Source organism: Ctenocephalides felis, unplaced genomic scaffold (genome assembly GCF_003426905.1).
Source record: "Ctenocephalides felis isolate EL2017-DRISC unplaced genomic scaffold, ASM342690v1 CF-g0.4_SCAFFOLD_01886, whole genome shotgun sequence".
NCBI lineage: Eukaryota > Metazoa > Arthropoda > Insecta > Siphonaptera > Pulicidae > Ctenocephalides > Ctenocephalides felis.
Window position 1 is genome coordinate 73,121,327 of NW_020538040.1, and position 27,905 is coordinate 73,149,231.

The window sequence follows — 27,905 nt, forward strand, 5'->3', positions numbered from 1 at the left end:
AAAAAACACGTGATGTTTGGTGGGGGAGGGGGGGGGGTAATTTTGAATATCGCCATGTATCACCAAGGGGGAGGGGGGTCCAGAAATCCTTAAAAACTCGCTCACGTGATTAATGGACGCCTCTTGGTAATTAAATTAACATAAATTGATTGTGACCATCATTATTTTGAACGTATCCTAACAGATAATTACTGCTGTAAAACAGGTATGATGCAACTTAAAAAAATCATAAATTTCAAAAATTTGCATTACGTAGGTCGTAATATGTATGGCAATGCGATTACGCATTGTTATAACATTGCTTGTGTTATTTAAAAAAAAACAGTCAAGTTATACTATGCTAAATATTTAAATATTAAACTTTAATTATAGTAAATTTGACTTAAATAGTGTGATCGCCAGAAATTGTAAAATACTGAAATAGACTAAAAAATTCTTCTGAAATTCCTGAAGTATGGTTATCATTATACATAATTTTTGTAAGGTAGACAATAGTCACTTTGCAATTTTCGAGAAACAATCTAGAAACTGGTCCTATTGTTGTAATTACATATCACTTACAGAAACAGATAAAACGGTAATTGTCCGACGTGAAGGCGGTGAATTTGGCTTCAGAATACATGGTTCGAAGCCTGTGGTGGTCTCAGCTATTGAGCCTGATACGCCTGCTGAATCCTGCGGCCTTGAGGTCGGTGATATTGTCCTCAGCGTCAATGGCGTCCCAGTGCTGGATAAAACGCATTCCGAGGTTGTGCGTTTGGCGCACGCAGGCAGCGATGTCCTCGAACTAGAGGTTAGTTAATCGAAGCACTTAACAATATATAACCTACTCTCGAAGGAGTAGGTCAACGTATTACGTAGAGCAGAAAAAATAAGTGTAACAATTATTAATCGTCTCAGTTCAAAATAGACTAGCAGTCGAATGTGAACAATACGTAATGCGTATTTTAAGTGATCTTGATATTTATACTTTGTAGATGTTATTTTTCACGGACTTTTATAACTGTAGATAACTTAAACGATTGCGCAAATGATTAAAAATAACACACGAATAAATATTTTGCAAGATTATGAGATATTTATGCATTTATTTATACAATTTTTTTATGTCGGAAATAAAGTTATTTAATCATTAAGCAATTTTACAGTAACATTTTTTGGGCTGTAATTAATGTGAATATTAAATGGCATTGAACCACAATAGGAATTGAGCAATCGTTTGTTTAATAATAACAAATTATTTTAAGTACATATCTTTCTATAATGAATTTTATTACAATTTGGATTGTGTCCTTTAATATTTTTAATAATAAATTTGTATTTTGCGTTATCAACATCTTATATTATTTGATATTTCTAGTTGTTTCGATTTCTTTATAAAATGATATCGCGTATTCTATGCAATATTCTGTTCATATTTTATTTGCGTGATTACTAGAATATTGGTTTTAACAATTTACTGTAAAATTTTATTTCTTGTATAAATTTTACTTGATGAGTGAGAGTTTACTTTTTATGAAAGCATATTACTGCGGCATGGAATGTTCATATTCTGTATAATTAGTATAGTTAACCACTTAGATGCTTTTGTTTTTTACATATATAGTTATAATATATTATTTGTTGAAATGAATATAATAAATAAATGAATATATAAATGAGTATATGAAATAAAAATGTGTGGGCGGAAAGTTCTAAATTATTACACTAACTTGTTCAGATTTACGTAGAAACAATTATTACTATTTTAATAACCATATTACTATTGTAATACCTAAATAATATCACATGATTCTGAAACCTAAATAAGCTTATTAAGAAAAAGATTAGCTATCACTTTATTCGCTTTCTCCGCAATAAATGCGAGTATATCTTCTCTATGGGCTTATAATTAAATTGTGCAAAGTGCAAAGTTCATTTTTTTATAATATCAATCTAACTAACAAATATAAGTGCCGGAGAAAATACGTATGAGCATCTTGAAACAATTAAATGTAAATGTATATAGGTATATATCACTCTACCATTTCAGATGTATTTGTATCATTAGTTTTAGTTTATTCACGAATTGATAGAGTGTACCCTATTTTAATGTATTCCAATCTTAAATTTATTTAGAAAAAATGTATTAAAGCAAAACGTATTACTCTTGGACCACGATAGGTAGCACGAACTATAACGCTTTTCTGCCGGTCTGAGCGATGCTGGATGGAAGCGCGCCTGCACTTTACTCTGGATATCTTTGGCGTCAGGTTGGTCAGCAAAGTGAAAATTCTTCTACGCCTGCAAAATGGGTTAGGCGGTGGTTTTGCCTGAAGCCCGATCACTGCCTTTATTATTATTAAAACTGATCAGTAAAGGGTAAAATATTTAATTATATAAAGAAACGGGTGATTATTCCAGTATGAATAATATAAACTATTTTATATAGAATCAATATTAAACGTTGTGCGCATGAAGTTATATAATAAGTAGATCATCAAATAGAATAAACTATTGATGAATTATATTGTTCCTTAAAGAAAGTTGCTGAAACTTGCATTCATTAAACGAATATATGTACCTACTAAGTATGAACTATCAAAGAGAAAAGGGGTAAAAATGTCGTTATTTAACTATGAACCTGCCTAATTCAACTATTTATCATACAAATAAACGACATTGTACGAGTCGTTGTGTGTTGTGCTTCGTCAAAACTTTTAAAAATTTATTTACAAGATTATAAAAATTTTAAAATTGCTAAAAATTTTAATATATATATATATATATATATTAAATAATAATTTTACAAACGTTTCGAGACTAGGTTTGTCTCATCATCAGTGTATTGAAATTTAAAACCTAAAATATGGAAACCTAAATTAGCATTAAGTGTTATCCGTTACAAGTCGTTCAATAAACTGCCTGCTATATCAACGATCGTCGGAGTCCAATTCTCTATATTTATGTACGTATATTTTTAATTATAATAATTTAAAACAATTTTTATGAACGAACCGTCTCCTTTCATATTTTTTTCCTAGCTATTTTTCAACTGTGCCCTATTCCTTCCTTTCCTATTTGATATTGCGTGACTGACCACATGACCTCGAATAGATAATTCGGACTCCGACGATCGTTGGTGAAGTAGTAGTCTATTTTAATAGACTGATGATGAGATAATTCTAGTCTCGAAACGTTTGTAAAATTATTATTTAAAGAATTAGTGCAAAAAAGAGTGTTGTTTGTTCATATTCCAAATTAATATCCATATATCCACTCAGAATATATTTGTTTAATATATTAATGGTTTTCTATTCGATGGTAGGTTCATGGTGTAAGACCATTTTTTCCTTCACTATTTTATTAGCATTTTACACTTTTACGCATTTTCTTTCTAAACTTCTGCTTTCTGATCTTGTATTTTCTCTTCCCGCGTAAGTGATCAATCATTTGCATTCTTCTTCCCACCAGTCTTTTCCTCCTATTTTTTCACCTTCGACCACAACGTATGAAAGACACTATTTGCAGAATGGGTTCGATCTAGTGTACTTTCCTTTTAATAATTATACTCTGTGCTCAGAACATTTTTTTCTTTGCCCACTCTTCTCAGCACTTTTTCAGTTGTTATCTGTCCACTTTATCTTCTTCATTCGCTTCCAAAAATCGGACAGCTTCAATTAATAATCTTTCTTTGTTGTGATTACAAACAATTTACTGGCTTAATTAATGGCCACCCTTGAGATTACCGACACTTTTTTTTATTAAAAATTGTATCAATAGACAGCAAAAGTTATATCTAATATAATATTAAATACGTAAAACTTGATTTTATTTATACTGCTTTTTGTCTTGTTAGCAAGGATTTTGCAATCATTAACTTTTTTCTGAAAAGTTAGCCATCGCAAAAAAATCGCCAAAAATGTTATTAACTTTATAGACATGATTCTGATATTTTTTGTCAGTTTTTAAAATTTGCTCAGTATCAAATAATAATGTACGCGGCACGGGTTATATTAGTGGTGTCAACATAAATAATCGCACTGGCAACTTTAGATTTGTTTTATAATTTGGTAGGATACGCAGCCAGTTGGCGCATTACTTCTGGGCGCGCCATAAAGTTGAGTCCGGACCAAGTGACGTAACTCAAGCCTATGCTTTCCGCATATCTTCAGAAGAAGCACCTCCACTGCAACTCGCTGCGGATTCAGAAGAAGCTGCCGCAAGGTCCGATACTATGATTTTTGCGATAAAATTTGTGTATATTGTTTAATATTATTGATTTGATTTTCCAAATATATTGTAACATTGCAAGAAAAATTTAAAAAATAATAAATCCGATTCATAATTTAATCACTGAATAAAATCAAACTTTTATATATGGCAAGATGGATCGCTGTAATATCGCATGCAGCTGAGCAAACAGATCCGTGGTTGGAGACGTCACGCAGAAGTTTGCGGGCTCCAGCAGCTTGTATTTCTCGTCCTGATTGTTTCGGATATCTAATGAAATTAGGAGGAAAGTGGAGGTCGTGGAGCAAGCGATACTGCGTTCTCAAAGATGCATGTCTTTATTTCTATCAAGATGGCAGCAGTAAAACGGCATTTGGTAATTGGATCTAAAGTATTTAGCTCTATTAATAAATGTAAGAGTAATGACAATAGTAGCTTTGAATACAATTTTGGGATTTCTATGCATTTTATATACTATAAACAACACAAACAAACGAACGATTTGAAATATTATTTTCAAATCTTCGTGTATAAATGCGATTGTAGTTTGCTTTGTCATCAATACTACATTTACACAATATTATATTTATGAAATAGTGTGTATGTAATGTAACTTTTAATACTTTACTATATATATATATATATATATATATATATATATATATATATATATATATATATATATTCAATTATTTGTAGGAATGGCATGTCTTCAGGGATATAAAGTACAACCGTCAACAGTTGGGGGTAAAAAACATGCATTTGAATTAGCACCGCCTGAATCTAGACAAAGGCATTATTATTTCATACAGAATCAGAAATGGATAGAAAACGGTACTGAGTGAAAAGTGATTAAATATTTTTAGATAATAGTAAAATTATGTTTAAAATATTCAAAATTTTATAGCTGGGTGGCTGCTTTAGAGTATTCCATAGATCGTTGGATGAAAGCTGGATGAATATAAAAGTAAATTACATTCCCGGTAAGGTTTGGTTTTCGATCAACTTGGAAGATAAATATTTCTAACAGCACATTAAGGATATTGAATAAATACGAACACTTATGAAACAAAATATTGATAACTTATTTATAATAAAAAGTTATAATGTAAATAGCTTAAAGACTTTTATTGATTTAATCAAAAATACGATTCTGTATTTCTGATATCTATTTATTAAGATGGAAAATAGCGCACATATCTTTCGTGATTGATTGTTGTTGAGCTGTATTAGATGCATCGATTGAAATATTCCATTCAGCATTGCAATATATAACTTATTTGTTGAATTTCAGTAATTATACTGTGGCAACCAGACAACATATATCACAGCATATGACACATAACAAACAAACAACTATCGAAATATGTTCAGAAAATTTCCTAGTTATTGCCTAAATAGAGAAATACGTTTATTTCTATATTTAGACAGAAAGCAAAGACATACAATGTCTTATTTTCAATTTTAAGAGGATTTAACGAAATAACAACTACTTTATTTAACTAAGACCAAATACAAATTTTATGGACACAAAGTCTTTACTAAAATATACATTGGAAGAGTTGGAACAACAATAATCTAATTTATCACTTGTAAAAGTTTTTTTTTAACTAAATATACTTTTTTAATTACTAATATATTATTATTTACACTTTGACAGTGTAAAGTTGAATTGAGTTGTTAGTTGTTTCTGTTTACCCCACGTGTAAGCTTTTATAGTGCTTTATAAAGAACAAAACTGTTGAATCTAATTTAAAAATAACAACGTATATTTACTTATAAATATATTTGAGTATTGTAAATTAAATTGGGCCAGTCCTTTATGAACCTATTTTTATGTAACATTGAGTCAAAAACATTCACTGGCAAAAACCCAGATATAAAATGATGTAATTACTATGATTTTTACGAAACAGAGGTTTGCGGTGAAGTGGTTAAATTTAGTGTTATAAGTATTTTTTTAAATACACATGAAAAATTAAATTGAAATTGGTCCAAACAATTGGTCTTCGGTATGGTTAGCCCTTACCACTTGATTTCACATTATACATATAATAGATAAAATGGTATGGTAAATATAAATGCTCCGAGATAGTTTTTAAGTTCTATTTAAAAATTGCATATTTATGATAAATGTTTAGTTTTTTGTATCACTAATTTTACTTTGTCTATTTTGTTTCCATTTCATATATTCAATATATTCAGAATTATCGGAAAATTAACTCAAGTGGTAAAATTATGTGCTAAAGCATAGATAAGACTATGTGCTAAAAACACGTGACAGATGCATGATGCATAGATAAGTAAACATATGTGATGATGATGATGATGCATGCATAGATCGATAAACACATGGATAAATAAACATAAACGTGCCTTATTAGAACTAAGACTACAATTAAGGTAACTGCAGTAACGACCAACAACATAATAAATATAAATAAATAAATTTATCTATGCTTAGACTAATAGATCGAAAAAAAGTATAATCCATAATCTATGCTTAGACTAGACGTAAATAGTTATAGTTTACCAACATTAAATATGATTAACAACTGTCAAATGATGACAGTTAACGCCACTGTTTTAAACATTGGTAGCCATGTATGACGGTTAATTTTACCGCCATTCATGCATATAAGCTCAAGAAATTTGGTGCACGTTCGTTAGTCGTTCTCTGAATTCCATTGCATTCAGTTTTAAGTCAGCAAGCATTCTACTTCTCGTCAGCCGTCAAAATGGTAAGTATTTTGATTGTAGGTACATTTTTCATAGTTATTGCATGATTATTTTTTTTTTATTGTTATTATTACTATTTTGCAGAGGGAATGCATTTCAATACATGTTGGACAAGCAGGTGTGCAGATGGGAAATTCTTGTTGGGAGTTGTACTGTTTGGAACATGATATTCAGCCCGATGGGCAAATGCCCGCGGATAAAACTGGGGTCGAAAATTCATTTGGCACATTTTTCAGCGAAACTGGTTCTGGGAAATACGTTCCGCGAGCTATTTTTGTGGATTTGGAGCCATCAGTTATAGGTGAATGATATTTGTTATGATGTAATTTAAGTTATAGTATTTCTGTTATAAACTCAAAATGTTTGCAGATGAAGTTCGTACAGGAACTTACAAGCAGCTGTATCACCCAGAACAGCTTCTCACTGGCAAAGAAGATGCAGCTAATAACTATGCTCGAGGTCATTATACTGTTGGGAAAGAAATGGCAGACGCAGTATTAGATAGGATAAGAAAATTAGCAGATCAATGTAGTGGTTTACAAGGTTTTCTTATATTCCATTCATTTGGTGGAGGTACGGGATCTGGATTTACTTCATTGCTCATGGAACGTTTGTCTGTTGATTACGGGAAGAAATCAAAATTACAGTTTGCTATATATCCTGCTCCTCAAGTATCGACATCAGTTGTTGAGCCATATAATTCAATATTAACAACACATACAACTTTGGATCATTCGGATTGTGCCTTCATGGTCGACAACGAAGCCATTTATGACATTTGTAAGCGCAACCTAGGCATACCAAGACCTAATTATTCAAACTTAAATCGCATGGTTAGCCAAGTAGTGTCATCAATAACAACCTCTTTGAGATTTTCTGGAGCTATAAATGTGGATTTGAATGAATTCCAAACCAATCTTGTGCCCTATCCAAGGATACATTTTCCATTAGTAACATATGCGCCTATTCTTTCTGCAGAAAGAGCATATCATGAACAAATATCAGTAGCAGAAATTACTAGTGCTTGCTTTGAACCAGCTAATCAAATGGTGAAATGTGACCCTCGTCATGGAAAGTACATGGCTTGCTGCATGTTATATCGAGGAGATATTGTACCAAAGGATGTTAATACAGCAATTGCTACTATCAAGAGTAAAAAAAATATTAATTTTGTGGATTGGTGTCCGACAGGCTTCAAAGTTGGAATCAACTGCCAACCTCCCACTTTAGTGCCAGGTGCAAATTTGGCAAAAGTACAACGAGCAGTTTGCATGTTATCTAACACAACAGCAATTGCAGAAGCTTGGTCAAGGCTCAATCATAAATTTGATTTGATGTATGCTAAACGAGCATTTGTACATTGGTATGTTGGAGAAGGTATGGAAGAAGGAGAGTTTTCTGAAGCACGTGAAGATTTAGCTGCACTTGAAAAGGATTACGAAGAGGTGGCTGCAGACTCTGCCGAATGTGAACAGTCAGCAGATGAAGAATACTAACGCAATTGCCTTATTATGTTTGATTTTCCTGTGATATTTACCTTACCTTTTATATTTATGTAATTTTTGAATTTACGTGTCATGCTATTTAATAAATTGATTTTTATACTGACATTTTGTATTCTAAATGCGAAACAAACTTTTATTTTTAATTTATTCAGAATATTTAGTTAGTTGTGACATACTATTTATAGGTTGTATTAGATTGTTTCATTTAAAGCATATCAATTATGAAATATAATGCATTGAATACATAACAAACTGTGAATTTCAGTAATATTTTGCTTAACACCAATTTGATGTACTACAGTAAACAAAACTTCAAAACTTAATCAATTAGAGTATATATATTTGAGAACTCAAAAATGCCAGAATTAAAAATCATTAAATGGTCCGAGTGGTCCTTGTATCCGAATTTTTCGCAAAAAGTATTCAACAGTTGACATAATTGGACATAATGTTCTATAATATTTTGGTCATAAAGCCAAAATCGTGTGTAGATCGTAGAATAGATCGTCACAGCAAGATAGCGTGTGGTGGCCTCAATGAACAATTCATGACATGACATATGCTTTTCTGAAAGAAGTTTTGCTCGAAAAACCTTATGCGTTAATAGATGGCGCCACCTTTCAGAAAATTTCGACGCGTATACGCCATTTTAATTTTATCGCACGAGACAGCCATCAACTAAAGTCTCGAAAATACCGATTGTAGATTATTATATTATTAATTAAGTATGATTGGATTTTTTAGTTGACTGACTTCTATGTTAAGTATAAGTTTTGATAAATTTTGGTATTGTGAAGTGTTATAAGACTTTAGTAGTTATAGCATAATTTTTATATACAAAAATTGTACTGAATAACCGATTTTGTGTGACATTTTTGCCGCTCTGTCTGTTCATTAGCTTAATAGGAAAACGAAATCAAGATGATGTATACGGTATGTAGTCCTAAATGCTATTTACTTAATTTTAGTTATAAGGATTTATTGTTACATTGATGTATATTTGTCAGGGCACAACTACCCAACAGGATACAAGATTCAGTGACAAGGAGAAGAAACTTATGAAGCAAATGAAATTTGGGGATTGCTTGAGTCAAAGGGTTAGTTCTTTCACCTGTTTAATTTGGAAGCATGAATTTTGTAATATGTAATTAAGTAAACTCATATTTTCATTGTGTGTCGTTTTCTCAGAATATTAAAAATAATGCATTGATTCAATATTAGGTTGATATGAGTAAAGTAAAACTTGATGTTTTACGTCCCTGGATAACGCAAAAAATTACTGATCTGCTTCACATTGAAGATGATGTTGTTGTGGAGTTTGTGTACAATCAATTAGATGTGCAAGTAAGTTGTGAAAGCAATATTTACTATTAGATTCGTACAATAGTTCGGTTTCACAAATATTATTTATGGAAGTAGCATAGTTCAAATACCAGTAAATTACAACCTGTAATTATTTGATTATGTGGTGTCAACCCGTTATTTAGTTTCTTTTCTTTTCAAAACTAATCATCACTTATTTATAAAATGTAAATATGCATGATAATTTAAAACATTAAGTTGTGTTTATAATAAGTTGGATATTAATGATGATTTATATCAGAATAACTGAAATAATTCATAATTGAAATCATTCCTTTCTATATGATTTATTTATCAGTTTATAAATGTATTTTTGCTATATATTTGTTATATTTTAATTTATACTTAATATAATTTTAATTTTGTTTATGTTCAACAGTTTATACTGAAAATTTTCATTATTATATAAATTTTTTATAGATGTGTAAGCAATATGATACTCTTTTCAGTTTCCTTGTCCTAAAAAAATGCAAATTAACATGACGGGTTTCTTAAATGGAAAAAATGCTCGACAATTTATGGATGAGTTGTGGGCCCTATTACTTTCTGCTCAAGACACGGAATCTGGGATTCCAGTAGAATTTTTAGATCAAAAAAAGGAAGAAATTAAGAAAAGAATGGTATGTATTTTTGGTATTTTATATGCAAATGATACACACCTTATGTATGTTTCCGAGAGTTTTATGAATGCATAATTATCTGTGAATAATCTATATGCCTGCGTGTGTGTTTTTTTTTTGTATAGCGAAGGAAATGCCTTTATGCATTCCAGACTGGTCTTTTGTCTGGGTATGTCGGACTCAATACCGTTCTGATATAATACTGACTAAAACTTCCGCTTTGCCCTTGCCTCTTATCCCCACGGAAACCGCCGTTAGGCATTACTTCATGGGTGGAGAATCTAGAATGTTATAATTCTTAACTTGTTTTATACTCATCTTTTAAGTGGGCGAAGTCATACCTGCGTGTATGTGTGTATTTGTTATGCATTTATAAACCATACATCTGATTGCTGTGAAAATTTGGGAAACTGTTAGGTATATCCCCAGACAGGTTTTTGCATATTTTTACTAAAACCGAGTGGTAGGGGTTGGTCACCTTGAAGGCTTTTACCGAGTCGGGGGGGGCTTTGTAATCAAGTGAACCTTGGCGTCAGATAGAATAAAGGTTTTGCCAAACGAAGAGATTTTTTTGAATACATAGTCATATACAAGGAAAAATAGTACATGTACGTCTGAGTCAATATTTAAAAGATGAATATCCGAATAATACAGAATGATTTTATCTAAGATTTCTGTAGATCAGTATTCATGGGTCAACATTTTTTTTAAGACTTAAAGACAGTCAGTGTCCTTACATGTGTGTGAATATCAGAAATTGAACTTCTTAGAAAACTATGTTCAGTGGGGCATTTGACTCACTGGTTCTCCTAATGTAGCTCATTTACCTTCATTTAAATTTTTAATTGAGAGTAAAACATGGCAACACGTAGAGAGGTACAGCTAGTATCTATATAAATAATATTGGTTTATGCTAGTGTTTGAAGTATAATGTATATATTATAACCAGTGAAAAATCTCATGAATGTGACTTCTAGTAAAGTGACTTGTATATATATATATATATATATATATATATATACACCTAAGTCTGTTTTTACACGGAGATTGGTTCCAGAAGAAGCCGTGTAAAAAAAAAAACGTGTAAAAAAAGACATTGATCTTATACAAAAATGGGTGATTTGTTCCTAATCTCTAAAACCTATTAAAATTGGTGAAAAACAAGAATTTTCAAGAACAAGAATTCATGTTTATTTTAATAATAATTCCCCTAAATTAGTGCTATTCACATTTGCTTTGATCAGTAAAAATTGTTGGTACGCGCTAAAGGGGAATTCACTTAAATCTTTAAGCTAGTGTTCGCAAACTATCGATACTATCGATGGTTTCAGACTTCTTTCTTTCATAAATACTTTTTTGTGATATCAACATACTTCGCAAAAATTTAATTTGACAAAAAAAATTTAGGTACATAAAATTTCAAATCGTGCTAAATGGAATAAATTCGTGTAAAAAAATTAAAAATATTCAATTTTCAAACCGTGTTATATCAAAACCGTGTACAAAAAGACCGTGTAAAAACAGACTTAGGTGTATATATATATATATATATATATATATATATATATATATATATATATGTGTGTGTTAAAATTTAATAATCTTGATGTTGAGATATGTGAGATTCAGTCTTCAGGGCAATACATCAATTAAAAACTTGTATGAACTTATAACATTTTTATCGTTTCCATACGTTTCAACGCATTGTTTTGTGTCATCTTCAGTGGACACTAGTTTGAAAGCACAGATTAAAACTATTAATTAAAACTAATTTATAAGAAGGTGATATGGTGTAAAAACTTACATGTAATTGTAATATTCCTAATTATTTCCTAATAATAATTGTTCACAAATGCACTAATAAAAATAATTCTTGTCACTTTAATTTATATAATTGTTTCAATTTAATTCTTGTGTCAAGAATTGTTTTTATTAGTGCATTTGTGGACAATTATTATTAGGAAATAATTAGGAATATTACAATTACATGTAAGTTTTTACACCATATCACTTTCTTATATTTATATATATATATATATATATATATATATATATATATATTATCTGTATATATATGTATATATGCCCAATTAGCCGTTGATCTTCTAACTACAATAACCGAAAAATGGTCATAATGTCATCAAAGCTTTAGGTTCCTAAAAGCTCATAATTTCCAAACATTGTGAGACAGTTAAGGTTCATACTACCCTGTCTTCGCTTGACGTCAAGGTCTGGTACAACTTTGATATGAATTGAATATGATTGCAGCCAATACGTCAATAAAAAAAATTTACATATAATGTACGAGGGGAAACAACACTGTTTCTGTGTATTGAAATAGTTAGGGAAAGTGCACCTCATTATCAATAGAGTACATGATTTTGAAAGGATATAATCATTTAAACTTCTGCCACTTAGACTAAATTGAGACTGCTTTACCATCGAGTCTTAAATTTAGAAACAAGGCATAGAGAAGATATGTATTTGGCCAAGCGGGTTTTCATTCCCTCAACTAAAATGTTCATTTTGAGAGATAGACGAGAATGGAATTTGAATGTTATTTGTTATGTACAGTAAAATGTATTATTTTACAGTTTATTTGAAAATTTAAAGTTCAAAAACCTGATATCTAAGGTCTAATAAATTTTAATATGTAGCAATACTAATATGTTATTATGATACTAGATAGGAGTTTCATTCGACATATACCATAACATAATGGGTGAATTTTTTTGAAATGTTTAACTACGGAGATGTGAATGGCATAATAACATTTAATAATATTAAGTGATTTTTAGTAGCACTCGGATTTTTTAATTTTATATGCATTTTATTCATTTACTTTGATTGTTTTCATTTTTATAAATATTTTTTTCTTATCTAGTGAGCACTATACTTGACAGAAAACTAGAAGGACGGACATACCTAGTTCTGAAATGTCAAAAATTAGTAATCTACTCTCAAATTTTGTTTTTGTTTGTATTTCTTTTTCAAATCACAATGCATAATATGAACAAATTTACCAGCCTTATCAATTAATTATATATAATGGCATATATATATATATAGTCCTGGATTTTTTCAATAAATTGAGATGTTTCTTTTCCGAACAATAAATCCAATAAACAATTTGTTTTTTGTATATGTTTAATTACGACGTTTCGGAAATAGATACGTCCATCATCAGGTTTTTTCTATCAAAAACAATTTTATATATAGACTAACACTATAATTGACGAAGAATACAGAATTATAAGTAAAAAAGTTTTTTAATATAAAGGAATGGATTATGTACCAGACAAATGGATTATACCTTACTTTGCTTTTGTCTGGTACATAATCCATTCCTATATATTAACATTTTTTTCACTTAATATTCTGTATTCTTCTTAATTAAATATCTACAAAAAACAAATTGTTTTTCATTTATCCGATTTATTGTTCAGAAAAGATACATATATCAAAATATATATTGATGAGAGACAATTCTCTCAAGATTTAGCTCTTAATATTAACTTTGAGATAGTCCGCACTCCAACCAAAGTTTCTATGGAAATAACATGGGTAAAATTTCCTTTGTTTTATAACTTAGCGACAACTGAAATATTTTATGAAATATATCAAATGTTTGTTGCAAAATTTTTATTTATGAACTATATATATATATATATATATATATATATATATATATATTACTTTTTAACTTACTGAAGGAGAAGTTTGTTTTGATGCAACTCGATGAGGACTATCATTTGTCAGTTTTGTGCGACGATCGGCCAAGCCGTTTCTTTTCAAATAATAGAGAAGTGAAAAAAAATTCGTCCGCGCAATTTTGAATTGATTTTGAAAATTCAAAAACTTTTTGAAAGATATTGGTAGGGAATCTGATTAGTTTTTTGGTTTTTAGTAAAGATCAGTCGGGCCGTTTTCTTTTATCACGCAATTTTGAATCGATTTTGAAAATTCAAAAACTTTTTGAAAGATATTGGTTGGGAATCTGATTAGTTTTTTGGTTTTTAGTAAAGATCGGTCGGGCGATTTTCTTTTTTGACGGTAGATACCATTTTATTATAGATTATAATAAAATATTACGGCATTACGACAACTCGTTTTTTTATTTATTGCAGGAAGATCAAGAGAAGTCGCTGAATAAAGATAAAGATGAAGAACGAGATCGGACTGATAATGAAAATGATAACAAAAACTTTAATGATGACAAGCTCAAAGATAAAGATAATGACAAATTAAAAGATAATGATGCCGTTAAATCACGTGAGCAATCACGCGAACGTGATAAAACTCGTGTGCGATCTCGGGAGAGACACAGATCGCGCGACAGGGACAGATCGCGCGACAGGGACAGATCGCGCGACAGGGACAGATCGCGCGACAGGGACAGATCGCGCGACAGGGACAGATCGCGCGACAGAGGCAGGTCGCGCGACCGAAATCATCGGGGGAGATCTCGTCACAGGGACAGGTCAAGAGATAGAAGTGATCGGAATAGGGATAGAAGGCGAGACAAAAGTAGAGAAAGGTAAGGTAAAAGTAGAAAGGCTCATGATTTATATTTCACATTTATTTTAATTGTGAATAAAATCTATTAATACATATTATATAATTTATATCAGTAGCGTGTAGAGAAAAGTATGCTAATTGACTGCTGCATTACACTGGTAGTTATAACTAGGGAATGCAATACAGATATGCAAATTCAATACCAGTATTTTGGTATAACTGGTAATACCGGTTATAATGACGGTATTAACACACTTTTGTCGGATGGCATATCGCCCTAATTGATTTCCTAAGCGTGAACACGGGTCTTTGATTCATAAAATTATTTCGCCACTGCTACATACTTCATACACCATTGTATTTTTTTTGTTTTGTTAATATTTATTTAGACATTTTATTTATTAAATAAATATTGCAGTTGTAATTATTAACTTCGCGTAGGATAAGTTATAATAATCGCAAAAAAATCGGAAATATTTTCTTTGCATACCTTTACGTTTCCAAGGTTTATGAATATTTTGGCATACCTTAGAAAAAATGTATGTGTATATGTAGGTGCGGATACAAACTTTTTCGACGATTTCGAGAACACGGATTAACCGATTTGAATGATTTAAAAAGTATTCGATTCCTATTGATAAGGAGTCGTACTGATTAGTTTTTGGACAAGGCAGGTCCAGCCGTTTCGAAGAAAAGGGTCAAAATACATACATAGAGAACGGAGCGTCCGATTTGAATAATTCAAAAAAAATTTACTTGTGTTGACAAAATGAAGAACTGATCATTTTTTGGAAGGCAAGTTTAGCGGCTTCGGAGGTCGCGTGAAAAAAGTAAAAATAACCTATTTGGCGGTCAAAAATGGTATTTTACAGAAATTTTAAAAATAAGCACAAATTTTGATTACATTTGGGTTCCGTACCAATGTTTATCTGTTCGACTGCGACACGGCGCTTACGCGCGTTGATTTTTATTCGCTAAAACAGCCATTCAGCACGATTGATTGCTTTGAAAAGTGTTCAAAATTTTCAAAAAAATTCCAAATAAAAAAAATCTAATTGTTCAATAAAATCATTTCTTTCAAAATTTTCAAAAATCTCATTTAATTCAATAAAGGTAAGGCTTTTTAAAAAAAATTAATTTTTGGTACGGGAAGTTCCAGCAATTTGCCATGTACATTTGTTTTAATATTTCTTTATTCTATTAAAACGTTATTAGCCAATTCGAACCTGCCCTAGGCGATTATAGTTAATACAAGCTGTACCTGCGACTTCGTTTGCGTGAAATTTAATAAAGAAGTTAAAAGTTTTCGTAGTTTTATTGTAATTGCCATTTATAGTCAGTTTGCTGTACTAGTTTATTGAAAAATTTCTTTATATTAAAAAATAGCGTACGATTTTCTTGGCAACACTACTTGGATTCTTCGCGCTTGAGCACGTTATGTATATAGATACTAAACAACTTCTAGTTAAATTTATACCAGATTTGCTTAACGTTTATCCTTGATACTTGTTGATTGTCATAACTGACACATCGGAATTTGCATACTTTTTTTTATCTCTGTTTTATTTAGCAATCAGAAATACATAAAGATACCTATGAGCTAAAATGACAATATTTAAGAGCGATGCTAAAGAAGAACTCCAATGAGATCTTCTCAGTTTTACAATTAATATGATAATATTATATTAGACCTAATCTAAGACTAAGTCTAAAGGCTATTGTCGTTTCAATCTCCTTATGCCAAAAGGTTGAGTAATGTCAACTATTGATGGGTTCGAATGTGAGTCCAGTTTGTGCATACTTTTAAATTCAAAAGGGAAATTTGATGATTTCGATAACGACCTGCTATTAGAACGATTTATTGCTCTGACCAACTTGATCAACACGAGTAGATTTATCTGATACATCTGAAGTTCCTGTCATGTATTATTCTAAATTTAGTTTATTACAAGAACTGATAATATTTGTCTGTGTAGATTTTTAATTTACCGAAAAAGGAGTTTATGTTGTCGCCAGAAAATCCGATTTGTTAATTTTGTTTTCCCGACGTTTCAAGTCAATATGTATCGAATGATACCAAATCCGCATTTTTGACCTTTGGATTGTCAACGTTTTTACAAGCCATTTGATGTAACTCGATAAGGATTCACATTGATTAGTTTTGCCAGACCATCGACCAGGCCGTTTCTTTTGTAAATAGCAGATAGGTGTAACATTGTTTGTCTGTTTCAGCCAGAAATCCTAGATCTATTTTGAAAATTCAACTATTCGAAAGGTATTAGTTGGGAATCGTGTTGATTAGTTTCTGGTAAAGATCGCCCGAACCGTTTCTTCGTAATAATTTTTTTTTTCGATGATTTTTATGAAACTTCTTATGATGCTATGAAAAAAAGTTGCTGGTTATAATAAGAACATATTAAAATATTACGGCTCTACAGGCCGTTTAATTTTAAAGATTTATCAAAGTTTTAAAAATAGGCTTTTTTAACGTGAGTCAAAATTAAATCTTTCGTCGACATTTTCTTAAAAACAGCTAAAACAGATTTCAAAAATTTAAGACATTTTATGAAAGTTATAAGCACTTTTGTTGGTCAGTTTCTAATCTTCAAACTATTTGTATGAAATAATTAGTACGTTTGGCACATGTGTACAAAATTGATTAATCTGCTATAGTTTTTTACGATATGATGCTTTACAGCAATTCGGTATATTTATAAATTACCCATAACTTAATTTATTGATTTCGTTTTGATTATGCCGACCCTTAGGCGGTAATAAGCAATTTACACCTAGTTAAGTTTAAAAAACGAAATAACTGAAATTAAAAAAAAATGTTGATTTGGTATACGTACAGTATAATTTATTCACATGCATGTAGTTTGAGACAGCTGTTTGAATATCGTTCACAGTCACAGACACTCGAAATTTATGTATTAGCCCAGTCGAAATAGACATTCCACTTCGAAAAAAGTCGTATAGAGCTGAAAGTTGTGACATATATTAAATAAGTCATTACAAATGAAATATCAAAAGTCCCATCGATCCGACCTCTGCGATTTTTTTTTATTCAAGGTCAAAGGTACAAAATTCTGATATTTCTCGTTTTTCGCGGAAACTACCAAAAAATGTGTAGACAGATTTGTTTATTATAAATTTATCTACAAAATTATTATACTTGTTTTCGTTAAAATCACCGTTCCCGAGATATTACAATTGAAAAAATCATATTCTTTATATTATGCAGCCTTTATATGTAATCAAACGTGCAATATAAATAAAAAACAAGAATTTATTGGTTTGTGTTAGGTAGTACAAACTCGATGAATCTTCTAAAGTTTCAAACTATAGTCTTAGCCCACAGTTACCTTCCTCCTTGAGCAACACCTGCCTGCTATGTCATTTAGCAGTACCCTAGTGTCACATACCTGATTGTTTTTAAAGCGAATTTACGAAATGATTAAGTATAAATGAATGCGAACCGTGTTATGACCATCCCAAGTGTTTACATTTTTATATAGCATCTACTTAGGTTTTTGTATATATGTATATATATATATATATATATATATATATATATATATATATATATGTAAATATACTTTGTAGTAAGTTTGGAAGTATATCGTATAGATTTCTTACAGATCCACAAAAATGAAATTTGATTTGTTCAAGAAAACTTTTATTAACTTTCCGTAGGGTAAGTTATTGTAATGGGCCGAAAATCGAAATTGAAAATTTTTACATTTCTCGACGTTTTGAAGGTTTTTGAACGTTTTGGCATACCTCAGAAAAAATAGATGTGTATGTGTGTGTATGTATGTATGGATACAATTTTTCGTCTACGTTTTCGGGCGCACGAATCAACCGATTTGAATGGTTCAAAAAACATTCGATTCCTATTGATAGGGAGATGTGCTGATTAGTTTTTTGGCAAAGGCAGGTCCAACAGTTACGGAGATAAAGAGCAAAGAGTGCAGAAAATAGAAATCAAGTTTTTGAGAGAACGGACCATCCGATTTGAATGATCTAAAAAACATTCAATTAGTAATGATTGATAGAAGTGTTTATTAGTTTTTGGCAAAGGCAGGCCCAGCCATTTCGAAGATACGGAGCTAAATGTGTAAAAAATGGCATTTTTTGAAAGAACTAAGCGTCCGATTTAAATGATTCAAAGAACTTTCTGCTTGTTTTAACAAAATAATTGATTTTGGAAACAAAATTTAGTTTCAACTTTTTTTTTTTTTTCAAAAAAAAAAAAAATTGTATATCGAAAATAATTCAGATTTTATTTTTAATTCTGACTAAAGTTCTAATATACTTTAAACAAATAATTTTAACTTTGCAATTCAGTTTATATAATTCTTATAAATATTAGACAATGTTACAATATATTTAGAATAATCTATTTGAAAACATTCAATATTCCTCGAACATTTCGTTACGGTACGGGAAGTTCCAGCAATTTGCCTTAAGGCACGATGCCATACACTCCACTAGTTTTAATATATTTTTTATTGTAATCAAAAATTATTTATTATTTTAATTTCAGGCGGCATAGTGTTTCCCGTGATCGTCATTCTCGAGATACTCGAGACAAAAAACGTTCTCGCTCGCGTTCGCATTCTAAAGGGAAACGTAAAGATAAAATTAATCATAAAAAAGATCTAGTCAACAATGTTGATAAAACAAAATTGTCTAAACCTACGACAGATATTAATGGTGAAAAAAATCGTATTGATGATAAAGAGGGAATATTAAATGATCCTGTTTTAGTCGACGAGAAGCAGGATAAGAAAATTTCTACTGAAAAAAACGATATGACGCGTCACGCTTTGAATAGTGGTGATGCTGTTAGTAATGAAAATCACAAAATGACTGAAAGAATGGAGGACACGGATTCCATGTCAAAGCTTCAGGCAAAATTACTTAATATGGCGTCAGGAGGAAGAACTAAGTCTAGAAGTCGATCTATATCCAAGGATAGTTCTAGCAAGTCCAGCAGTCAATCAAAATCTCGGTATGTTCATTTTTAAATTTAAGCTATTGATGTAGCTCTTATTCAATACTATTACTACAATCATTATCATATATAAATAAGTTTATTATGTTTATACTTTCAATCCAATTCTTTTTTTTTATTATTATTTTTATTGGTCTCGCTTACTCGAGCATTTAGCCACCTACAACATATTTCAATTTCAATACAATCTTCATGCTCACACTATTTTCCACATATAAATCCTATTCTTCTTCTGTCTATTTTATATTCTATCCTATTCTATGTACTCTTCAACGTAACTTCATTCTTCTTTTTTCTTCTTTATTATTTCTATTTTTACTTCCATTCCATTACTTCCTTCATTACTTCTATTCAATTTAATTTATATTCTCAAATCTTTTTATACACGATTGAACTATTTTTAATACTATTTCAAACTATTGTTAACATTACTTCAAACTATTTTTTTAAGAGTGTTTCTAATTTTTGCCGGGGATCCGAACTCTGAACGTGTGAGTCGGGAACGCTACTCATGAGCTAATCCCGGAATAATACATTGAACTTTTTCTCTTCTATTTTCTTCATTTTAAATACGCCTTCAAGAATTTCATCAAACATAAGTATTTATATGATTTGAAATGACATAGATTAAATACCTGAAGATTGATTTCAAAGTTTTTATTTGTACTTAACACTATTCCTACCGACATTTCATGTTTGCTATTCCTACCGCGACCGGTCAAATGACCGGTCATGCAAAATCGGTATTTTTCAGTATTGAATGAAGAGTTAATGCTAGTTTAAGAGTTTATAAATACAAATACAATATATTTCTTTTATTTTATAATGCGAATTCTACATTTTATACTGTTTTATCCAATTTTTCACGATTTTTTTTCTTAGAGTGTATTTTTTACACACGCATTTTTTACGTTTTTGGCTGATTTTGTTTTCTCTATCATTTTTCTAAAGCATTATCTGGAATAGTTTCTTTTAGGGAATCTGTTTTGTACTTGTACTTAGCTGATTTTTTTCTGAATTCTTGTTGGAACTATACGACAAGTTAATTGGAATAGAAAGTTCCTGCCTTGTACATTGTCTTCTCGTAATTTCTTTATGTAACAACAATGGATTTATCCTGAATACATCCAAAATAATGTAAATTCTTGATGAATTCTCTCTAAAATTCATATTTTACCAAATAATTTCTGACTATTTTATGAATGGCATCTACACCAGTCCCGACGCTAATACCAATAGAATTAACTCCCGTATTAGTGTAATTTTTTCAACATATGTGTATGTAAGTGAAAATTAGAATCTTCTTTCTTATCTTCCAAAATTGTAAATATTATTTGAGTATTGAAGTCTTTGATTTTTCGTTCTGCCAGTATTTATAGCTGTTATATTGCTTCAATTGTACCTACCATCAGTTTTCTTTTACTAAAAGTTTAGCTATATGTAGGATGGTAAAAACGTTATATATATTTTTATGTCGTACTAGCGATTTTGATAATACGGTTTCATCAGTTATAAATCTTCAAAGAATATCTCAGTTTGCTACGTATACTGGATGGTTACCAAAATTTTACACCCCATTTGTGCGATTTGCAGGGCATAATTATATTTACATCGTATATTGAACAGTTACTAATATTTATACGTTTTCCTAAATACTATTGAACATATGTTGAATGAATTTACACCTTACCTTTATTGAAAATATATGTTTGTCGATAGTAATACGTAGTCTTTTACAACAATTTTGATTGCTGTCAATGTAGTTGAACCAACCTTTGGATTCAAAACAAAACCTATCGATTTATTGTTTAGATTCCTTCGTAAAAATCTGTCTATACATAGACATTGAGAAAATTGAGAAATCCCACTTTTTATACCGTAGAAATGCAATATTTATACTACTTGCCTTATTTGCGCACCGCGCATACAGAATCGAAAAAAATGCATATAAATTTGCAGAAGGCAGTTTTTACCAGTCTAAATTCTTCTGAATTTACATTTTCTTGTAAGTTCCAAAATATTCTTAACAATTACTACAAAAAATCCCATCCGAACATCGTCTTTCGTACTACCGGTCAAATGACCGGTCGCGGTAGGTAAGACAGCATACAATTTTTTTTCCAAAAATAAAAATTGAAAAAACAAATTAACATTGAAAAATGTTTTATACTCACATATTAGGAAAAGTCATAAAGTTTGATGACGATTCAATTACGTTTGATATGAAAAATACTAATCGAAAAATCAAAAACGGTCATTTGACCGGTCCCGGTAGGAATAGTGTTAAACATTCCATATACTTGACTTTGTTTTGTATTTGTGATTTACGCATTTTATACACCTGCAAGTGTGACTAGTTGTGTGCGCACGTATGTGTGCATTTGTGTGTTCATATATATATATATATATATATATATATATATATATATATATATATAACCATCTATTAACACATCCCTCATTCCTTTATTAACTAATTCTAATAACTCTTAATTACACCCTTCTCTATTAATTACACCGGTCTCTATGTTCACTACTACATCAATCACTCGTTTGTTATTCTCTCTATACCATACAATAGAACAGCAAGATCTATTCATACGTAACATCCTGCTCAATTCTTGTCCTCGAGAATGTTAACATCATATTTTTTCATCTTTGCTTCTCATGTACCATATTCACGTCATCACCATGTTTTTCCACTTTATATTTTGTGTCCTTTCTATTTTTTCTCGCATGGTAACCATGACCCTTTCTAGTCTTTATCATCTGAATAACCAGACTCCCTTTACTGGTTTTTGAGATATCGGTGGTGGACTTTATTAACCCCGGATCTTCAAATATTACTATCCATTCTTCGATTTATTCATAGCAAATTTTGCCAGTTTATTCTTCAAGATTAGTGGAAAATAACCATTGGTGAATTATATTTTACATTGCATTATTTGATTGGTTTGATTTGATTTGATACAAAATTCTAATGCTGAAGTTTTTCATATTTTTCAATTTGTAGAGTAGTTTATAATGAAACATGATCGATGCCTGACTGTGTCCAAACTGCAAGATTTTGACATATTGTTTGGAAGAAATTCCTTCAAAATTGTAGGTCATTTGTCAAGCCTTAAAAATATATACATAGTGAATCATTTTTTTTGATAAACTCGTTCTAATACTGGAACTGTTGATACATTTAATAGCATGCGAGCTTTGTAATCAATTTTCAAAATATTTAATTCCAGAGAGAACTTATAATTTTGTGCATTGTAATTTTTACAGGTGTGTGTTCCAAAGTTATATATTATCAACCGAATCTTCTTATTTAAATTGTTGTCTGTTATACCTGGGAATAAGTTATTCCACAAAATGTCCCCCTTTGATCGATTCCAAATTTAGGTTCTTAATTTAAACAATATAAATAAAAAAAATAATATAATCTAGAAAATGTTTTACAAATACCAATGAGTATAAAATTATACAAATGATTTCTTTCAGAGCACCGAGTTTGACAAAAATATGATTTACATAAAAAGTGCATTTTCATATTAACATTTAAAAAAAGTTGATATTTAGAGTTTCTAATAACACTTGCGGCCCGTTTAATAACATTTTTGTGTATAAATAAAACTACAAGTAAAACTACTTACTACAATTAAATAATATTTATTTAAATCGCAATATTAAGATTAATTGAAAATGATCCATCAAAATCATTTGACATTTGACGTATGTGCCGACGTCCATTGTTTTATTTAAATCACGCTTCTACAAAAATTTTCAAATTGAAAATGTAAAGTTTCTACTCGGTTTTGAAATAATCTCAACTTTCCCACAACCTGTGGGTTAGCACGTATTTTTCAAGACTAAGACTGGCCAAATCCGTACAGCCATTTTCATCTTTTACCATACCTAACATTTTGTAGAACTCCGTTTATATATATAAGATATTTCAAAGTAACTAGCAGCCCATTCGTCGAAATAAAAAAGGTATAAAGTATAAAAACTTTTATTTATACGTTTCGACACAAGATGCGTGTCATCTTTCAGCAACACAGGACAAAAACACTCAACAAAAATTTATTTTAAAAAATTAAACTTAATAACAATTAGAAAAAAACATTTTTTAGAAAAAATTATGTATAACTAAAAGATTTGAAAACTAATTTTACTAAAAGTTATGAAATACATCATTGTGAAGCTAGAAGCACGCCCATACCGAGCATCTAGACTCGACTGCTAGTCTAGATGCTCGGTATGGGCGTGCTTCTAGCTTCACAATGATGTATTTCATAACTTTTAGTAAAATTAGTTTTCAAATCTTTTAGTTATACATATTTTTTTCTAAAAAATGTTTTTTTCTAATTGTTATTAAGTTTAATTTTTTAAAATAAATTTTTGTTGAGTGTTTTTGTCCTGTGTTGCTGAATGATGACACGCATCTTGTGTCGAAACGTATAAATAAAAGTTTTTATACTTTATACCTTTTTTATTTCGACGAATGGGCTGCTAGTTACTTTGAAATATGTTTCAACGTCGAAAAAACTATCAAGATATATAAGATATATATATATATATATATATATATATATATATATATATATTTGTATGCCATATATTATTAAAATGTAGATGTTGATTTAACCCAACATTTTTATAGTTTATTTTAGTGGCAAAATATAACTGTTTAATATAATATATTAAATATTGATAAAAAAAATTTAACACAGTTCAAGATCACCAGTTGTTTCTAAACCTAGGAGATCAACCTCTAAATCTGACTCTTCAAGTATAGCTTCTAAAGGAAATCTGAGAAAAGCTCAGTCAAGTTCTTCCAGCAGCAGTGAAAGTGAAGGTGATATTTTATGTACAAAAATATTATTTTAGAAAACTTTTGTTTTATGAAGATTTAATATTATTTTTATAGCATTATGTTAGCTTTTTGTTAATTTAGTCTGTATATTATAAAATCTTCAATATTTCAAAAACTTACGAATATTAATTTTATTTTTATATTATTTACAAAATCACGAATTTTCATCAATAATCTATTACGAGCATTGCCACACACACTAGTTAATATGCTATTCATTCTTCAGGTGATTGCATGTATCAAGAAAAAATGGTGCAGCTATTTTGCTTCATTTTAAAAAATAGTTCTATTTTCAATTTCAATAGCTTTGTTGAAAGTTTTGTAGTTTGAAGTCTCTATTATGAATATTAATAATGCAATACTTGTTTTTTTTTCAGATTTTGATATAAAAAAGAAAAATGACAGCATTCAAAAAAAGAGGCATTACAGATGCAATAAAAATAGTTCTTCCAGTGAAAGTGATGTTGCCGACAAAAAACGGCGTAGATCTAGAAATAGAGATTGGTGAGTACTATTAATTTCTTTATTTAATTTAATACTTGATATTTTATGCTAGCTGCATCTATCTACAGCATGATTAATAATAGATGATTTATTTACTAATGTTTGAAAGTACAATTACATTTTTAAATCCTTAAAAATAATTTTAAAAATCTGATTTGAAGTATAAATTAAAAACAAAATTTCATACCAAAATCAATTATAATACAGATATTTATACTAGTACATTCCATAACTAATTAATTCATGGTAAAGATCTCATAGAAAAAAATCACATGTAAGGAATTAAAAATATAATTGTTGTTATATTGTGTAGTTCTATGATGGAAATTCTGTATTTTACTAAAATGCTGTTTTTTGCATATTATTTTGTTAGGTATAACAGCCGCCGTGATTCACGGGATAGAAGTCCACGACGCACAGCAGCACGGGGGACGTACGATACAACTCGACGAGGAGACTATCGGTCACGTTTTAGTACGCGAGACAGAGATTATGTAAGAGGACGTGAGGCGCGATTTGAGAGATCTCGTCTTTCATCCCGTGAAAAAGAACGCGACCGAGATCGCGAACGTGAACGTGAACGTGAACGAGAGCGAGAACGTGATCGAGAACAGCGTGAAAGGGATCGCGAGAGAGAGCGGGAACGTGAACGGGAGCGGGAGCGAGAACGGGAAAAAGAAAGAGAGCAACGAGATCGTGAAAGGGAGCGGGAACGTGAACGCGATCGCGATAGAAATAGGAATAGTGTCAAAAGCAAGGTTAGGAAGGATAATTCAAGAGAGCGTGATAGTTCCCAAAATGATAAGAACAGGAAACAAGCCATTTCTCCAAAGCGTGGTGAAGGAATTGATAATAGAAGTAGAGAAAAAGTTAAACAAATCAAGTCGCCTGAAAAGTACTATAATAAGACAATAAGAGATAAACCAGAAGATACTACTGGAGCTAAATTGAAAATATCTAAGGATCGGGGAAGTATTCACAACAAAGTAAGGTCCATTGATATGATGGAAACAAAGAAGATCAAAGACAGGAAATCATCTGAAAGTTCTAGCAAAGATCAATCAATGAGTGAGAAAAGTGGTAATTTGGAATACAAGAAAATTTCCACTGCAAGCAAATCAAATAAAAAAGAACCTAGTGAAATTGATAAAGTCATAGGGCATAATTATGAAAAGCCAAAGAAATTAGATGCTGTAAAGAAAGTTAGTGGTGATAAACCTCTCTATTTGCGTAGCTTGTCGAGGACTCCATCTCCATTTTTAAAACTGTATGAATTTGGAGACAAATCTAAATTCAATGATAAAAAACAGAATAATAAACTTTATAAAAATAATAGTATAAAGGCTGTGAAAGCAATGAATAGTTCAACGAATTCTACAGATAGTGATAGTGATGATGATGATAAACCTGTTAGTGAACGATCCAGAAGAAAAGCAACTCGTAAAAGACCACGTAAACCTGCTTCCTCATCTGATGAATCATCATCAGATGATAGTGATTCATCACATATTCATTCACAAAAGATAAAATTAAATAAAAAGAAATACAATATAAAAGATTCTGTATCAGATTCAGATGACCATTCAAAAAGTGCAAAGAAAAAGAGATTGAGTAAAGTAGTACCTCAAACAAAGAATCGTTGCACCGAGAGTGTGGATAATAAGATAAAACCAAAAGAAGTTTCTCAAAAAGAAAGTCGAAAGCATTCTCCAGTTAGAAATATGAAACCACAAACAAAATCGGATGCAAGTGATGATGAGAGTATTTCTAAAGCACAAGGAAAGGATGTAACATCAAGCAGCAGCTCAAGTGAACCTGAAGTAAAATCTAAACGTGAAAAAATTAAAATACTAAAAATGAAAAGATCAAAACTTGATGTTGAAAAATCAAAATGCAAAAAGTCTGGAGATACTTCTGAGGAGGATAGCGAATTAGTGGAACCTAAGAAAAGACGTAAGAAGGATATAAAACCTAAAGCTTCATCACCTAGTTCAAGTAATTCTGAAGCAGATAGTAAGAAAACAAAGAAGCTTCATAAAAAACATAAGAAACATTCAAAAAAACATAAGAAACACAAAAAACACAAGAAAATCAAGGATAAGAAAGATCTAAAAGAGAGCAGTGCATCAGAAGCTGAAGTATTAGCAGAATCCTCTGTAAATAACGATGATCTTGAGAAAAGGTTACGCGAGCGAGCCTTGAAGTCAATGAAAAAACAAAGTTGTAGCAATTCCGAATAACAGTTTGGATATACATGTGAAATGTCTTAAAAAATAAATTCGAAATAAAAACACATTGTAGAAGTGATCGAACTAAAATATATTTGTCCTCTTATAATTTTTTGTTTCTTTTATGCATTCTAAATACAACGAATAACTTCTGCATATAGTTAATATATGTTATGCAAAGTCTACAAATTTGAAAACTTGCTCCTATTCAAGTTCTGTGATCATACTTCGATGCCACTGTTGCAGCAGTGATTAACCATGAATGCACAATAAATGAAATATTTTTCATAGACAGTTTAAAATCAGACTCAGTGATCTTTTAGACCATCA

At 30.4% G+C, this 27,905-nt stretch overlaps 2 protein-coding genes and 1 pseudogene across 4 annotated transcripts; all 3 read left to right on the forward strand.

Moving 5' to 3' along the window:
- Positions 1-454: 454 nt before the first annotated feature.
- Positions 455-5,245, forward strand: LOC113375315 (annotated as a pseudogene).
- A 1,579-nt stretch (positions 5,246-6,824) lies between these two features.
- On the forward strand, positions 6,825-8,556 carry LOC113378118 (tubulin alpha-1 chain-like). The gene is made up of 3 exons (XM_026618642.1): positions 6,825-6,953; positions 7,036-7,252; positions 7,321-8,556. Exons 1-3 carry the CDS (start codon positions 6,951-6,953, stop codon positions 8,445-8,447), a joined length of 1,347 nt encoding a protein of 448 aa, XP_026474427.1. The 5' UTR covers positions 6,825-6,950; the 3' UTR covers positions 8,448-8,556.
- Positions 8,557-9,127: 571 nt separating this feature from the next.
- LOC113376717 (zinc finger CCCH domain-containing protein 13-like) lies at positions 9,128-27,684 on the forward strand. 3 transcript variants are annotated; one of them, XM_026616741.1, is made up of 10 exons: positions 9,128-9,389; positions 9,464-9,553; positions 9,678-9,800; positions 10,268-10,438; positions 14,566-14,765; positions 14,820-14,975; positions 19,506-19,973; positions 24,701-24,825; positions 25,221-25,347; positions 25,721-27,684. In XM_026616741.1, exons 1-10 carry the CDS (start codon positions 9,378-9,380, stop codon positions 27,585-27,587), a joined length of 3,339 nt encoding a protein of 1,112 aa, XP_026472526.1. In that variant the 5' UTR covers positions 9,128-9,377; the 3' UTR covers positions 27,588-27,684. The 3 variants fall into 3 exon arrangements, with proteins under 3 accessions (XP_026472526.1, XP_026472523.1, XP_026472524.1); XM_026616738.1 differs by having other exon boundaries at positions 14,566-14,975; XM_026616739.1 differs by having other exon boundaries at positions 14,566-14,975; positions 24,731-24,825.
- The last annotated feature ends 221 nt before the right edge of the window (positions 27,685-27,905 follow it).